The sequence below is a fragment of the Mus musculus genome, chromosome X (assembly GCF_000001635.26).
Source record: "Mus musculus strain C57BL/6J chromosome X, GRCm38.p6 C57BL/6J".
In the NCBI taxonomy this organism is placed as follows: Eukaryota; Metazoa; Chordata; class Mammalia; order Rodentia; family Muridae; genus Mus; species Mus musculus.
The window spans coordinates 42,699,492-42,715,669 of NC_000086.7; the positions used below are offsets into that span (position 1 = coordinate 42,699,492).

Consider the following 16,178-nt stretch of genomic DNA (forward strand, 5'->3'; position numbering starts at 1 on the left):
GTCTGGACTGTATGCATGCTGGCTCGTCTTTAGCAGGTCTCAGCCCAGTGTAATTATTTGTGTGTGTGTGTGTGTTGTTGTTGTTGTTGTTGTTGTGTGTTTGTGTGTGCATGCATGTGCTTTGTGTTCATGCTTGTGTACTCTTCAAGCCAGGAGCTTCATGCTTTGCATCTTCACTGGGGGCTTTCCTTTGATTTGGAGACATGGACATGGATGGAATGCCTTGCTTCCTTAAATCTTTAACAACACAATCCTCTTCTTGCTGTACTTGCTTAGAACTAGGTAAGTTGAACTTAGATGGCATGTCCGATGTGACTTTAGGAACACGTGTGGGGAAGATCATCTCTCACATTGTTTCTTTTCCTATTCTCTGGAGGATACAGCCTGCTGCCAAGCTGTCTACCTGCTGTCACTATGCTAAAGCAGCAACCCCAGGGAATTGCTTCTTCACTTTAACTCAGTGTTGAATCTTCTAAATGTTTGGAGTTAAATGTGAAGAGCAGGGCAGAATATACTGAGGGCTTTATTTAACTAACAAGCTGCTTGTTAGACAGCTCTGATGCACAAGGTCTAACTCATTTTGTATTTGCTATTTTCATGGCACAAATTATCTCTAGCTTTCAATCAACCCTTGGCTCCATTCTCCTTTGTCCTTAGTTATTGTCTTTTGTCTTCTCTGTCAACTTTCCAATATTCATTCAACACTTCTGGCAACAACATTAACCTTAAGTACAGAAGTTGGTTTGGAAAACAAGGACAAAAAACTAAATTGTTGAAAGAAGATGTAATTTACTGCATTGTATTTCTGATTAAAATCTTTCACAAGGAAAATATGGTTTAGGGCCAGAAAAGTTACAGCTCTTTGCTTTTGTTGCTAACATGGGCGTAAGCAATCCTTGAAGGGTAACATTCCAAATCAAGGACCTCTCCTGCTGGGCAGGAAGTAGCACGTGGACAGGTTAGGCAACTTTCTCCACAGGAAGAGAAGAACTGGTCTTTTCTACAGGCTGAACATTCTGTACAAAAAGTAGCCCTTGAGATGGCCTGGGCTGGGAGAGACCACGTGACTCCTTGCTCACTAGAGTTTGAATTTTGCCCTGTACATTCCTGAATTGATTGTCAGTTTGTTCAAGTCTTCAAGGGGGGCAAAAATAGACTGCATAATGAGCTATACTTTCAGCATTCTTACAGCATCTTATACAGGGGATAATCATAGCATAAATCCTGCTGTTGGAAACTGTGTCATTCAGGGTAAAACACTACTTCTGAGGCCTTACTATAAATACCTCTGAGTTGTTGTATGGAAGGCTTTATGATGTTTCTATTAATCACTGCTATCCCATAACAAATAGGAAGGTCTTTGGGGTGCAATTTTGAGCTGAGATGTCAGTCCTAATGCCTCTGTGGTAATCTTTCTCTTCTATAGGTCAGTGATTTTCAAACTTGATAAGGTGTATACCTTAATCCCCTAGAGGGTTTGTTGAAGAAAAGATTGGACTTCTGTGGGCATGTCCACAGACTTTCTGATTTGTTAGATCTGATGTGGGGCCAGAGTGTTTACTGATCTAACAAGTTCCCAAGTGCTGCTGATCCTGCATGTGTAAAGGCCAAAGTTTTGTGAAAGCAAGACTATTACCTAATCAGCCAATTAAGCTGGAAGAGTTCCTGGGGAAGGAGACAGGAAGCATAAACCATAAAAAGGCAGGAAAATAAACAAACAATCTACAGTCTTACTCCTATAAAATTCTTGCGTTTTAACCCATCTGTAAAAGCCTCCAGAAAAAGGCTTGCAACAACTGGCACTTGGCAAGTCATGTTGTAATTGTCACTACAAAAAGATAGGTGAACCATCACATGAACTGTGGGGTCCCTTTGAAACCAGAGATTATAAAATGTTTTAACCCATTTTATCTATTCCAGATAAGTGTCAATGTCTCCTTTCCTATTGTTCTCATTACACAGTGCTCACATGCATGTTCTTGTACTTGCCTTGGACTGCCTGGAATGGCAGTTAGAGATTGCTTGCTCTTTCCTACTAGAGAGCCACACATGGCCCCAAAACTATGTGTTTTTCCCCCCCTGTTCGTGTTTTTCTTTGTTCTGGGAGTATACAGCACATGCTCACAAACAATTAATAGAATTTCAGCTTAAATATTTCCTTTCTTCTTCTTTTACATCTAAAGTTGTAAGGTTCTTGTGCCATATCCTCATGGCACTGCTTCAAGGCTTTCAGAGACTACTTTGAAGATCCTATGTGACAGATGCCTTACAGTTCGTTTGTTAGAAGCCAACATCCTCATCATGAGGGTTTTGTTTGATAATTGACTGCTTCAGGGAATTCAACAATGTCTGTGCCATTGGGCAAAATGAATGAATAGACCTTCTCAAATGCTTAATTTATGCATATTAAGCCTATTATTCATTTATACATTATCTTATGATTACTCTTTGATATTTCCTAATTTAAATACATTTGAGGCTTTTAATATACAGATTTTTTTTAGTAAGGGGAGTGTTTCAACAGAATACATGATGTTTTTGATATTTTATCTAGGTCAATACAGCACCACAAAAATCACTTAACGCTGTAGCATAAACCTATGTTCATGTTCAAAAATTGTGACTGCACTGCATGTTCACAGGAGAGCCCAATAAAATTTCATTAGTTTTTGCTTAAATAGAGCAAGATGATTTAGCCCTACTCTATTGGTCACTCGCCCAAATAAATAATTCTTACCAAGTGGGTAACATTAAAAGCAGCTGGGACTGTTACACATCAACATTCCAGGGCGATGGGAAAGGTGGTGCTTTTGAAAATGCAGATAGCTTTTTAAGCAGAATTATTTTCCTCATGGCTAGTGATGTTTCAAGTAAAACAAAATGGGGGCACTCACCCTGAGGTAGGGTGGCTATTTTCCCATCTGCCCTGGTAATTGCTTGTCAAAAGTAGGCTTGCTTTGGATGCCTGAGATCCCCAAAGTAATGGGAAAAAGATCAAGTGTTTTGAAGCAATAAGAAAACTGACGACGCAGTTACATTTTCAGTACTGTGTGAGTGCCAGTTTGCTTCATTTAGACACATGATTATTTTTGTCTAGAATTTGAATCCTGAAATATTTGTCCTTTAAGCCCTTGTAGCAAATCTTGAATGGTCTGAAGTGCACTTATTTTATATATTTTTTTGTTTGTTTGAATTTCGCTTATTCTAAACATTACTCACATGCTCTACCTTTGTAATCAGCCCTAAGAGGTTTTCTTAACCTCATTAACCTCTCCTGTCATTCTCTGTGGACCTGCCTTTTACATAATGGATAGGCATTAAATATAGGGCAGGCCCTTCTTGCTGGTCATCTCCTGGGCATGGATGCTTTTCCTGTTGTAAGGAAAGCATGACCTAGCTTTAGATACTACGGGGCTCTAACTCTGGCTCCCTAGGAGTTGCCACTGCAATTATTCTTGACTTCATTTAGTAATTTTGTAAAATGGCAATCAAACGTCTGTCCTGTCTTCTTCCTCAATATCTCACAGAGAATTTAGAACAAGAGTACTACCTAGGAAAATGATGATGCTTTGCATTGGACTTTTTCAAATTATTTGCTCATATGGTCTGGTCATTATTAAATATGCATTTTATATAAATAAGACACTAAGCACTTGCTATGTTAGGCATTTTCTTCACCTCATTTCATGCAACATCAATGTAGTCTTGAGAAATTTAGGCTCTTAACTTTATTATAAAATGAAGGAGCTCGCTGGCTTTGGTGGTGCTTGTCTTAAGCCCAGCACTTTTGGTGACAGAGGCGGGTGAATCCCTGTGAGTTTGAGGCCAGAATTAAAAAAAAACCAAACAACCCCCCCCAATACCTCTTGTTCTAGATAGAACAGAGAGGGTTAAAATAGTGGTAATATCTTGTCTTGGATTCAAAAGAGCCTTAGCTGTAGCACAGATATTTCTGAGTTGAGGTGTAAATAATGGGGCCTGGAATGAAAGTGCTCACCTATACAAGTGGTACAATCCTCAGGGAGTCATTACCTATACAAATGAATCAACTGCTTATCACTTTCTGTGTGTTATGCATGTAGTGGAAATTACCTACAGAATATTCTTTTAAAAATTTAAATTATTTTTTTCCCTGTAGGGAGTGGATAAAGTCTCTGATTCTTTTGCCCATTCTTGGGACCCTTGTCCTCCTGGTGTGTTGCTTCTTCCAGCCTTTAAATGACAGTTTGTACCTAGTCTTATTGTAAATTGCTATGTCATGTTCATCTGATACCCCTGAAGAAAAATGGAAGAGGAGTGGATCTATGGAACAGGGAAGGTGGGTAGGGAGCTGGGAGGAGGGGAGGGAGGGGGAAACTGGTCAGTTGTATTGTATGATAGAAGAATAAATAAATCATATGTATTTATTTATCATGTGTTTGAAGGGTAAGTGGGTGAGAGGGTAAATGGCATGGTGTGAATAGAAGTATGAGAGAACCTAGGGATATCACTGTGGGGGTCCCAGGGTTCACATTCATGTTTTTTTTCTTAGATATTTTCTTTACTTACATTTCAAATGTTATCCCCATTCCTGGTTTCTCCTACGAAAATTCCCTATTCCATCCCACCCTCCATGCTTACCAACCTACCCATTCCCACTTCCCTGTGCTGGCATTCCCCTACAGTGGGGCATCGAGCCTTCTCAAGACCAAGGGCCTCTCCTCCCATTGACGTCCAACAAGGCCATCCTCTGCTACATATGCAACTAGAGCCATTAGTCCCACCACGTGTTTTCTTTGGTTGGTGGGTTTAGTCCCTGGTAGCTCTGGGGGGGTACTGGTTGGTTTATATTGATGTTCCTCCTATGGGACTGCAAACCCCTTCATCTCCTTGGGTTCATTTTCTAGCTCCTTCACTGGGGACCATGTGCTCAGTCCAATGGTTGGCTGAGAGCATCCACCTCTGTATTTGTCAGGCACTGGCAGAGTCTCTCAAGAGGCAGCTGTATCAGGCTCCTGTCAGCAAGTACTTGTTGGCATCCACAATAGTGTCTGGGTTTAGTGACTGTATATGGGATGGATCCCCTGATGGGACAGTCACTAGATGGCCTTTCCTTCAATCTCTGTGCACAAGTGCCTTTAATTACTTATCCAGCTTACCTACCCAGCCACAGAATATCCTTTCATTGACTACCCTCTCTAGGGACAAAATGACATTATTAAATTAGCTAGAGAGCAAGCAAAAGCACATAGTTTGATTCAGACATAGCAATGAAGATTCAAGCCTTTGGATTTTAATTAACCTGATGAAATATACGAAAAAAATATATATTTGTGCTCAGATGAGCTGTGGAGTTGCTGATATTCTTTATTAAATTTTTTGAGTATCTCAGAACATTTGCATTTTAGATTTTTATAATAATCAGTTAAATACCATTTTGACATTTTCTGTTCTGCTTTCTTTTCATTCTTCTTTGTCCAAGAGAACTTGCAAAGAAGTGAAAGTCGCACTTTTTTTTTTTTTTTTTTTTTTTGGTACTTTTAGGTGTTGGCTGCCGATATCAGTAGCTACTCAGCACTACAAATCCAGGAGCCTTCAGCACTTTATAATTTCTTAAATGTGACTTGAACATGTGTTTCTTTTTTGAAAATCTGGAGATCCTGCCTTTATATATATAACACCTTCCACACAAATGAGATCAAAGTGCTTTATTAGCAACCATCAACAACCTGACTTCTCACTTAGGACAACAACTACAAAGGAGATAAACAAAATAGGCTGCTTAGGAAAATGAAACTCAAAAGACAGCATCACAAGGAACCACACCCTAGCGGCAGCATATGTGGATATCTTTTCAAGATGGGGGAAGGTCATAGGTAGCACCCTTTTGAAAGAAAGGAAGGTGAACAGATGTTAAATTTGAGGATGCTGAAACTCCTTGTTCTTAGTGTCCTCAATTTATTTAGCATTTGTTGTCTTGTGTGTTTATCAATTCCCAGTTGCATGCGTGGTCAGATGCTTTTCATGTTCCTAGATTAAAAATATTTGAAGACCTGCCATTAACAAATAGAGTTCTATCACAAGTATATTCATTAAAAATTTAAACAGAAAGCATATGGATTCAAATTTGTACTTCAGCAAAATAACAAATAACTATATTGCGGACATTCTAGGAGTTACTTATGAAATCTTAAAACTGAGTGTTAATTCTGTGGGTGCTTGAATACTGTAATTACATTGTATTTAATTAAAAACAAAAAAATCACAAACTACTTGTATTTTAAAATATTTTCCCCTTTTATAATTCTAAACCAGCAAATGTTTTCTACATATTGGATTCCTTTGGGTTCAAGTAATCGATGAAGCCTGGCTATAGTTTTCTCCCTTTCGTGATTACATGGTCTAGGGCTATAGCTTATTTCCTTTTTGTAAAGCTTATTCAGTTTGTCTGAGGTATTCAAATTTTCTCAATGTACTCCTGGAGGGCAGAGCCCCTTAGCATTTATCAGTAGAACCTAGTATAGATAATAACTGCTAGGTAGCAATTCCTTGAGATAGTTTTGTTTTACCTTCTCATTGCACACAATGCCAGAGAATCTTAATTCAACAGCACCTAAAAGTCAATAGGAAGCTCAGTGTGTGAAAATCTATTGTATAAGGGTCCAGGTGGTAAGAAATATTCACGTCCAAATCATCTGGCATACTGATGAAAGCTATGAGGGCTTTGATCTAGTGTTATCTCCTTAGGGAGGCTTCTCTGGACCACTCTGTCAAAAATGATCATTCTCGCCTCCTGACTTTTTTTTTTCTTAAATCTCACTTGACAGTACTTCTTCCTTCCTCACATTTCTCTTTTTCATTATAGTCTGTGTTCCTTGCTATGCTGAAGAGATATTGTCCCCTATAGCCTAGAGCCTAGGAGAGTGTCTATCACCGAATGAACAAATGAACCAAGTAAATGTTGTAATGTTCATAAATCTCATCTGAAATGGCTATCAATCCTCTGAAATTCGGGTTACCTTGAAGGAAACTGTAGGATCTATCATGATAAAATGACTCCAAAGTGTAGTTAGTAGGATTTTTTTACTATGGGAGATGGGATTTTTTTTTCATGATTGATTTTTTTTCTATGAATTCATTTGCTTAGTACAAAAACTTTTAAGTTGTAGTAAAATTTAGGGTCCTAAAATGCCAAAGGATGAAACTACTTGCTAATAGGTAAACCATTGCTTCTTTAAATATTCTTTGTATTTTTCTTGCAAGTCATCAATAGTCTCTTGTGTGTGTCAATTTTAGCAGCTCTTTGTGGTCAGCAGAACCAATTAGCCCCATCTCTGGGTTCTTGCTGAAAACATGTTGGTTAATTTCATTTCTGAAATGGCCTAATGACTGTGTTGTATTTGTGAGGATACCTCTTATATCAAACTAGGCTACATGTCTGCACCACCAAATAATTAGAACTTGAGAACACCGTGTTGAAGAACAGGTTCCTTGAAAAGCCTAATATTTCAGATACACTAAATTTACTGCAAAATATAATTATTTTAAGTAAATATTTATTTGATGCTTTTTGCAGAGGTAAGGATCAAATCTGGGGATTCTAACATGCTAGTAAGGTACTCTATCACTGACCTATAATCCCAGCTCACCATTTCTTATTCTTAAGTGGAGCACAATATTTTTATATATTTATGGGTTACAACATGACAATTATACATGTTAAAATGTGTAGTAATTAAATCTTAATATTTGACTATAATGTAAACTCTTTGATTGAAAAGTCTGTGTTTATGTGTTTACATCTATCTATACAATTCTTGGTGCAGAATAGTTTCTCAAGAAATATTTCTGGAAGGAATGAGTAAATAGAAACCTTTTACAGTCTTTTTGTTTGTTTGTTTGTTTGTTTGGTTTTTTTGTTTTTTGTTTTTGTTTTTTGTTTTTGTTTTTTTTTTTTTTTGAGACAGGGTTTCTCTGTGCATCCCTGGCTGTCCTGGAACTCACTCTGTAGACCAGGCTGGCCTTGAACTCAGAAATCCACCTGCCTCTGCCTCCAAAGTGCTGGGATTAAAGGCGTGGGCCACCACTGCCTGGCTCAGCCTTTTCCAGTCTTAAAAAATGAATCAATACCAGGACATTGTATTGTATTAAGAATGTCAGAGGAATATGATATCTTTGCCATCTCCTTCTCAAGATGAATGAAGTCATTAGTTACTCATACGTTTCTCTGGAAATACTTTCATAAAATATATGCTTAAAAATAAGGAATATCTGCTAAGTGTGGTTATTGGTAGGTTTCACTCGCCTTTCACACTCAGCAATGTTTTTAACAGTGTTCATTTTCCCACAGCCTTCCTTTAACCTCAGTCTTCAGTCAATAAATTGTTTGGCCATTAATAGAATTTCAAATGGTGTACATCTTCAGTTCAGCCAAGTGCAGAATACCGTGCTTTATTAAACAAGCTTTGGTAAGTAATTATGGCTATTATCAGGTATTATGACTAATCAGGGACAAGAATCAAGATTTTATTATTGTAAGGGAAATAGAAAAAGAGGAAGTTAGCTTAGGCAAGAAGAGTTTGCCAAGACTTTGGTTTTAGGTAGTTCTAGGATGTTAAATTCTTTGTTTCAGGTAGTTCTAGGATGTTAAATTCTTCTGTTTTTTAGTGAGCCAAAAAATGATGCAGGCTAAAGTGAGCATTAACATTAGCATTAATAAAGTGTTAACAGCAGCATTCCTAATTTTAATGTTGCCGCTTATTTCTAGCTTTGTTTTTCTTGGTACTAAATCTTGATTATCTAGCCCACTGAAGATAGGAAGAATTATTGATGCAGATATGGAGTTATGAATGATCTCAATTATTGGCAGGCCGTGACAGTGGTGGAAGATAGTAAAAGATAAAAATGAGTGATCACTTCGGGACTGCTGCAGAATCACTTCATCTTTTATGAGGTTTGCTTCTGTGCTGTTTGGAGAGTTGGAATCTTACCTTTAGGCTCGTTTTACATTTGAGGATTGTTTTACTTAAGTACCTAATAATATCTGTGTACTATTCTATGCAACCAATAGTGGCTGATTTCATTGATAAATGCAAGAAAAACACGTGTACTTCAAGAGTACAGCAACATGGCCAGGCAAAGTGGTACATGTATTTAAACCCAGCAATCATGACGTGGAGGCAAAGGCATTCGGGGTTTGAGGCATCCTTGGCTATGTGAGATTCTGTTTCAAAAGGAAAGAAGCCATTTAACTCATTTTGACCTTGCTTCAATTTTTTCGGTGAAGCAATATGCCATGGCCTGTAGAACATGATTAAGGAATGTGATAATTCAGAGATAACAATATACATCCCACTGTGAACCAAAAAGAAAACTACAATGCAGCAACTCTATAAAAAGAACTAGAAAACACCCTACTATTTCATTTAACTTCATTTTCATTGTAGTTCACGAAGAATACTATTTACTTAGTACTGTATTAAATTTGGTCCCAGTCCTAAATTCCAAGAGGATTCTGTAATTCCATTCAGTAGCATTGCTTTAACAGTTTAGACCTTTATTTTTAAAATTTATATATATTTATTCTCTCTCAAGCTTTCTCTTTCCCTCTCTCCCTCTCCCTCCCCCTCCCCCTCCCCCTCTCCCTCTCCCTCTCCCTCTCCCTCTCTCTCTCTCACTCTCTCTCTCTGTGTAGATTGTGTAGATAGGTAGGTAGGAACGTTTGCCACAGGACATGTATCAGAGAACAATATTTTGGGAGTTGCTTCTCTCCAATGTGTTTCAAGGAAGGGTCTCTCTAGTGCCTGCTGCTGTGTTGTGTGCACAACTTCTGGCAATAAAAGTGCTAGAATTACAAATGCAAATGGATCTGGATTTTTACATGGGTGTCAGAGATGAAACACAGGTTTCTGGGCCAAAATTTCAATTTTAAACTGTACTTGAAAATTGTGCTAGGTCAATGGAGTACTACTCAGCTATTAAAAAGAATGAATTTATGAAATTCCTAGCCAAATGGATGGACCTGGAGGGCATCATCCTGAGTGAGGTAACACATTCACAAAGGAACTCACACAATATGTACTCACTGATAAGTGGATATTAGCTCAAAACCTAGGATACCCAAGATATAAGATACAATTTCCTAAACACATGAAACTCAAGAAAAATGAAGACTGAAGTGTGGACACTATGCCCCTCCTTAGAAGTGGGAACAAAACACCCTTGGAAGGAGTTACAGAGACAAAGTTTGGAGCTGATATGAAAGGATGGACCATGTAGAGACTGCCATATCCAGGGATCCACCCCATAATCAGCATCCAAACGCTGACACCATTGCATACACTAGCAAGATTTTATCGAAAGGACCCAGATGTAGCTGTCTCTTGTGAGACTATGCCGGAACCTAGCAAACACAGAAGTGGATGCTCACAGTCAGCTAATGGATGGATCATAGGGCTCCCAATGGAGGAGCTAGAGAAAGTACCCAAGGAGCTAAAGGGATCTGCAACCCTATAGGTGGAACAACATTATGAACTAACCAGTACCCTGGAGCTCTTGACTCTAGCTGCATATGTATCAAAAGATGGCCTAGTCGGCCATCACTGGAAAGAGAGGCCCATTGGACACGCAAACTTTATATGCCCCAGTACAGGGGAACGCCAGGGCTAAAAAGGGGGAGTGGGTGGGTAGGGGAGTGGGGGTGGGTGGCTATGGGGGACTTTTGGTATAGCATTGGAAATGTAAATGAGCTAAATACCTAATAAAAAATGGAAAAGAAAAAAAATTTAAAAAATTAAGCAAAAACAATAAAACAAACAAATAAGCAAAAAAAAAAAAAAAAAAAAAAAGAAAAAAATTGTGCTAGGTGATGAATACAATGATCATTAAAGTAGACACTTTCTTACTTTGGTGGGACCTGAGTTATCTGATATCATGTTTGTTGGTACTTAAGATACTATAGGAGTTTGTTAGCTTAATATTTGAGGAAAAGTATATAGTAGTTTAGTCATGAAGTATACATAGGCACTCAGTGAAATATTATTGGATATTAAGTATATTAATACAATATATTGTTTTTCCTGTTAATATGATTTCTATCCCATATTTATTTTTTTATTTTTTCTCTATTTTTAATCTAAATTAAGTAAAATGATAATCAATATATAAAGGCAATTGGAGAAAGAGATCACACCTAGCCATATAGTCTTAAAATCTTTTGAAGGGAAGCCAAAGAATTTTCACAGATAAGAGGTGGAAAAACTCAAAGTGCCAAAAGGGGAAGCGTCATCATAAAAATGGGAAGTGACCCAGGTGTAAGGGGGACAGTGGGGCACTAGATAGGCATTGCCTTTCCTATCCAGAGCATCACTGTCCCTCAGCTCCAGACCACCTGTGCTACAACTAGGTATGTGCCTGGCAATGCTGAGGTTTGTGAATTTTCTAGAAGCATTTTATATTCCAATATTTTTTACAATTGGTCTTTCACATCACAAATGTCAGGCTAAACACAATACATCTGTGGCATAATTCTGAACAACATCTGATAGAGACACTTGACGAAGAGTGATGTGAGGCATCAACCTCTCAGTTACTAAATAGATAAATGAGTTTGGCTAACCCTACTGTCAGTTGTTGCACGAACCTTGGTACAATGATGTCTTTAAATGCACTTCTCCATTAGTGATGGCGAGCGAGATGTCTGGCTTTGCAAATTACTGCTGTCATTTAGTTTAATGTACTCTTGTTTTTACATATTTATAAAAACCTTCTACATTATTAATAGTGATTAAATGCTTAGACACTGAAGATCAATAATGCTTCTGTTCACCTATTTACATTATTAAAAAGTAATAAGTAATATGGGGCATGTAGACTATGTGGCTTACTTTGTAGACATGTTCGGAATAGACTGAAGAAAAGAAAGAAATTTGAGCTACAGGGTCAGTTGTATTTAGGAAAAATGTGTAAATGAGTTAGTTTCTTAGAGACTTCTCTGTGGGCAACTTGTGTCTTCACAAACATTACACCACCATAGAAGGCATGGAAGGTCTATATCTCACACTGTCACTTTTATGTGACAGTGCAGCTCATAGAGTACATCCAAAACTGCTCCCCTTGTGATGCACAGGGGTGAACAATTATTTGTATGTGTCCTTGCTACACTTGTGTAGCTATGTACTGCTCTCTGTAGACTGACTGGCACAGTACGCAACAGCAAGTCAGCTGAGTGGCTCATGGTTTTCCAGTAGGTAAATGAAACCATTAGCAATGATATTTGTTTTCACCATCTACCCAACTGCCTTGCAGTTATGTGGCAAAAGCAAAAGCAAAAGCAAAAAACAAAAACAAAAAACCAAAAGACAAACAAACAAAAACTGCTTTGGCTAATTATGGCATGTATGTGTTTTAGATTTATCTGAGGGAAGTTAGTCTACAGTCAGGGTTGTGTAAGAGCCATGAGTTATGTTAGAGTCACATGCTCCAGTTTTCTAAGTAAGCCATCATGACTCAGTTCAGCAATTAAAATTCAGGAATTCAGTACTAGTGTGTGTGCCTGGGTTCAAATCCAGGTTCTAACTTCTTTATGATTTTGTTGAAGTCATTTACCTAACATACTAATTTCCTCATTTGAAAAATGAAACTTTTTTTTTTCTGAGACAGGGTTTCCCTGTGTAGCCCTGGCTGTCCTGGAACTCACTCTGTAGACCAGGCTGGCCTTGAACTCAGAAATCCACCTGCCTCTGCCTCCCAAGTGCTGGGATTAAAGGCATGTGCCACCAACGCCCGGCTGAAAAATGAAACTTTTAACAAACCATACCATGAACAATTTGATGAGAATTAAATGAAATGACACAGATCCGAGATATCAGACATCAGATTCACAATAGATACACAATAATACTTGCCATGGAACAAAATGTTCATTTCATGATGCTCACCTCCAAAGAAGTACTTCATTAGCTAGCCCTAATTAAAATTTTGTAACTCGTTCTATTGAAATATAACTAGCTGAAGCTGATTTTAAAACCTGCTTGGTTTCAAAGTTTCTTATGTTGACCTAGATGCCATTTATCCAAGACAAAATTGGTTCATGTCACCAGATAAGTTTAAGGACAAGAAGGTATGGGGCAGATGTGGTGTAATAGAAAGATTATAGGAGATGCTATAATCCAACCTTGCTGCCTGTGTGATTTAGTCTCTTAGCATCTCGGTTTCCACATATACAAAATATACCAAAAACAATTGTCCCATTTCACAGGGATACTGTGAAAATAAAATTAAATAGTGTGTGCTTGGGTGCTTTGCATACTAAAAATATTATATGAGTGTACCAGAGAGATTGTAATTATCAGCTATATATGTGATTAAAAATGAGATTATTTTGTCCAATGATAAAGCAAGGAAAAGTGAATGCATTTATTTTGATAGAGAAAACACAGGTACACAAATTCGGAGAAGGCTCACATCTTTTCCTGACAGCAAGGACTCTAATAGCAGAGACCATTGGACGGAGACCCATCATTCTGAATGTAAATGTGACTTGCAGAGCCAAATGATAACTTGGAGCATTTGAGAAAAGAAAGTGAAAACTCAATCAAACCAGGAGGAGGAGAAGGGCATTAACCACCCAAAGTAATGGTTTTGTTCGCTGTGTGAGTGCCTCACAAACACTGCTGAAGCGTGAAGCTGAACTACAGGGGTTTAAGTTTGTCTTACCTTTTCTAAGTTGATTGCTCAAAATGCCCTGTTCTGGGTCAAAATGACTTGTCTGCTGTCTCCCTCAGGTCCTGACTTTCTTCCCTTATTGAATTCAACATGTTATTCAACACATTTCAAGTCATGAAGGTTATTATTTCTCTCAGCACCTGACCCCCTATTTTTGGACTGATTTCTCCCCAAGTATGGAAAAACCTATATGGTCGACTTACTCTTGCCTTAAGTAGGAAAATGGGGATAATGACTGCCCTCAATTCTTTTTGTTCCTTTGTGTTCCAAAATTAAGTCTACACTATCTAAATAATTATGTTGATTATATACATCTGAGAGATGGACCAGAGGGGTTATTAAACTGGGAAAAAGTTTTGAAGTGGGGATTATTGAATATCTTGATGGATGGTAAATATTTTCTATCGTCCCTAAGAAGAACAACCCTTTTTGTGATGTTGGCATTGATTTTAGGTTTATTGGCAGCCCAACAGGTAAGAATGACCAAGCAATAAAATAAGAATAAAAGATTTTTTTTTTTTTTTGCTTCAATGAGAGTTCTAGCATTCAACTGAAGAGAAGGGGAGTGGAGTGATCTTGTAAATTTTTATTTTTCTGCCTTTCTACTTGATACTTGCTAACATTGAATTGCAATTTTCTTACGCTGTAACCAGTATCAAGCTCTTGAAATAATGTATCTGCAGGGAATGGAACATATGTAGAGGATCTTAGACAAATCATTTTTGCTGTTTTTAATGATTTTTCTTTGCAAGAGTCTACAAAACTAGTGAAGCAGCAACTTACAGAACTAATCAAGGTGGTATATATATATATATATATATATATATATATATATATATACACATATACATATATACATATACAAATATATATTTGTGTGTGTGTGTGTGTGTGTGTGTATGCCTGACTATATGATTGTGCACAATGTGTGTGCCTGCAGAGGTCAGAAAAAAAGCATCAGATCTCCTGGAATAAGATTTATAAGCCATTGTTAGACACCATGTGGGTTCTGGGAGCTGAACTTGGGTCCTCTGAAAGAGCAGCAAATGCTATTAATCACTGAACTATCTTTCCAGCTCTAAGGAGGACATTCTTGAAATCTTGAATAAATAGACTTACCTACTATGCCTTGTACTAATTATTAAAGTGTGCCATTGATGAAAGTGAATGGGTTGAATACCAATGAGCACATTCTTGTTATTATACTTTATATAAATGGAGTGATTTCAATGTGTTTTTTTTGTCAGATCTTTAGAGATAATTCTGACATTTGAGCATTCTGAGAAGACAGTCATCGAATTTCCCATTAAGATATGAAGCTATTCAACTTTTTGACCTGGAAACACTTTTGATCATGAAACAGGAACTACAATTTAGCTATTGAAATTTAAGGTTTTTTTCCCCTTTTAAATAATAATTCAGAACTTAAAGATTACGTTTGCAAATATACTTCCATTTGTCATTAAATAACAATTTCCATACACATATAGACATCTCCTATAACTTTATGATATAGAACATGACCAATTGGCTTTTAGAAGCAAACTGGTAACAGTGCGGGCATTCAAGAGAAAGCATAAGCAAGATAGCAATACTGTTGAAAGGAATGAGAAAGCACTTGATCTTTAGAAGGCAATTTTCTTTTGCTCTGAAGGAAAATCATGAGCACTTTTAGTAAGGACAAAATAAATTTCTATATACCTGCTGTCAAATGAGATATCTTGAGGAACAACATGAGTACTATCCTTGCCAATAAGAAATTTGATTCTATCATAGAAGAGTCTTGAAGTGTGCTGAGAGAAGAGGGGCTGGCTTTGTTGGATGAGGTCAAGGGGATCTGGTGATCCTTGACAGAGTGGGCTCACGTAACAGTTGCTTTGTTGACAACAATCTGGGTCCACGCAGTCTGTCAAACCATCTGGAAAACAAAACAAATCAATAGTGCTATTTATCGCCAAGAAAACAATATAGTCAAAAATATGCAAAAATGGAGAAAGATAGTAAATGTAAATGCAAAGTTATATTTTGAGACTAGAGCCTATTATAACTGCATGTTTCTTAGGAGTTGTTACTCACTGAGTTTGCAGGGTATCTCAGATACATTCAAACTATTTTGTTACTAAATCTTCCTGTTTGAATTCTCTAATATCTGTTAACTAGAGGCTACAGTTTATGTAACTAAAATGTAGCTTTTAGTTAAAGTATTCTGTTAGTTATAGCTTTCTGTCTTTGGTGAACCACTCATCAGAATGGCAACTACTTTTTTGTTCTGTAAAAAAATTCTTACCCTTGGACCATCTACTGTGAATATACAGTTAACCAGTACTTGACAACCTGATTTCATTTTCACCTAAAAAATCGTCTTAGTATAGTTGTCTACAGATAATTCTCAACATTGATGTTGAGATTTTCATGGTGAAAAAGTATATAGGAAAGTGATTTTCAAATGTGTAGCCAATTATATATGGAACTTA

General features: G+C 37.4%; 1 protein-coding gene across 8 annotated transcripts in view; it reads right to left on the reverse strand.

The window, feature by feature from the left end:
- Positions 1-16,178, reverse strand: part of Tenm1 (teneurin transmembrane protein 1) — a 901,303-nt gene that overhangs the window by 171,626 nt on the left and 713,499 nt on the right. For all 8 annotated transcript variants that reach the window (XM_011251006.3, XM_006541491.4, XM_006541492.4 and 5 more), the window contains one exon: positions 15,406-15,622. In XM_011251006.3, the coding sequence (XP_011249308.1) occupies positions 15,406-15,622 (217 nt within the window). The remainder of the gene's footprint in view (positions 1-15,405; positions 15,623-16,178) is intronic.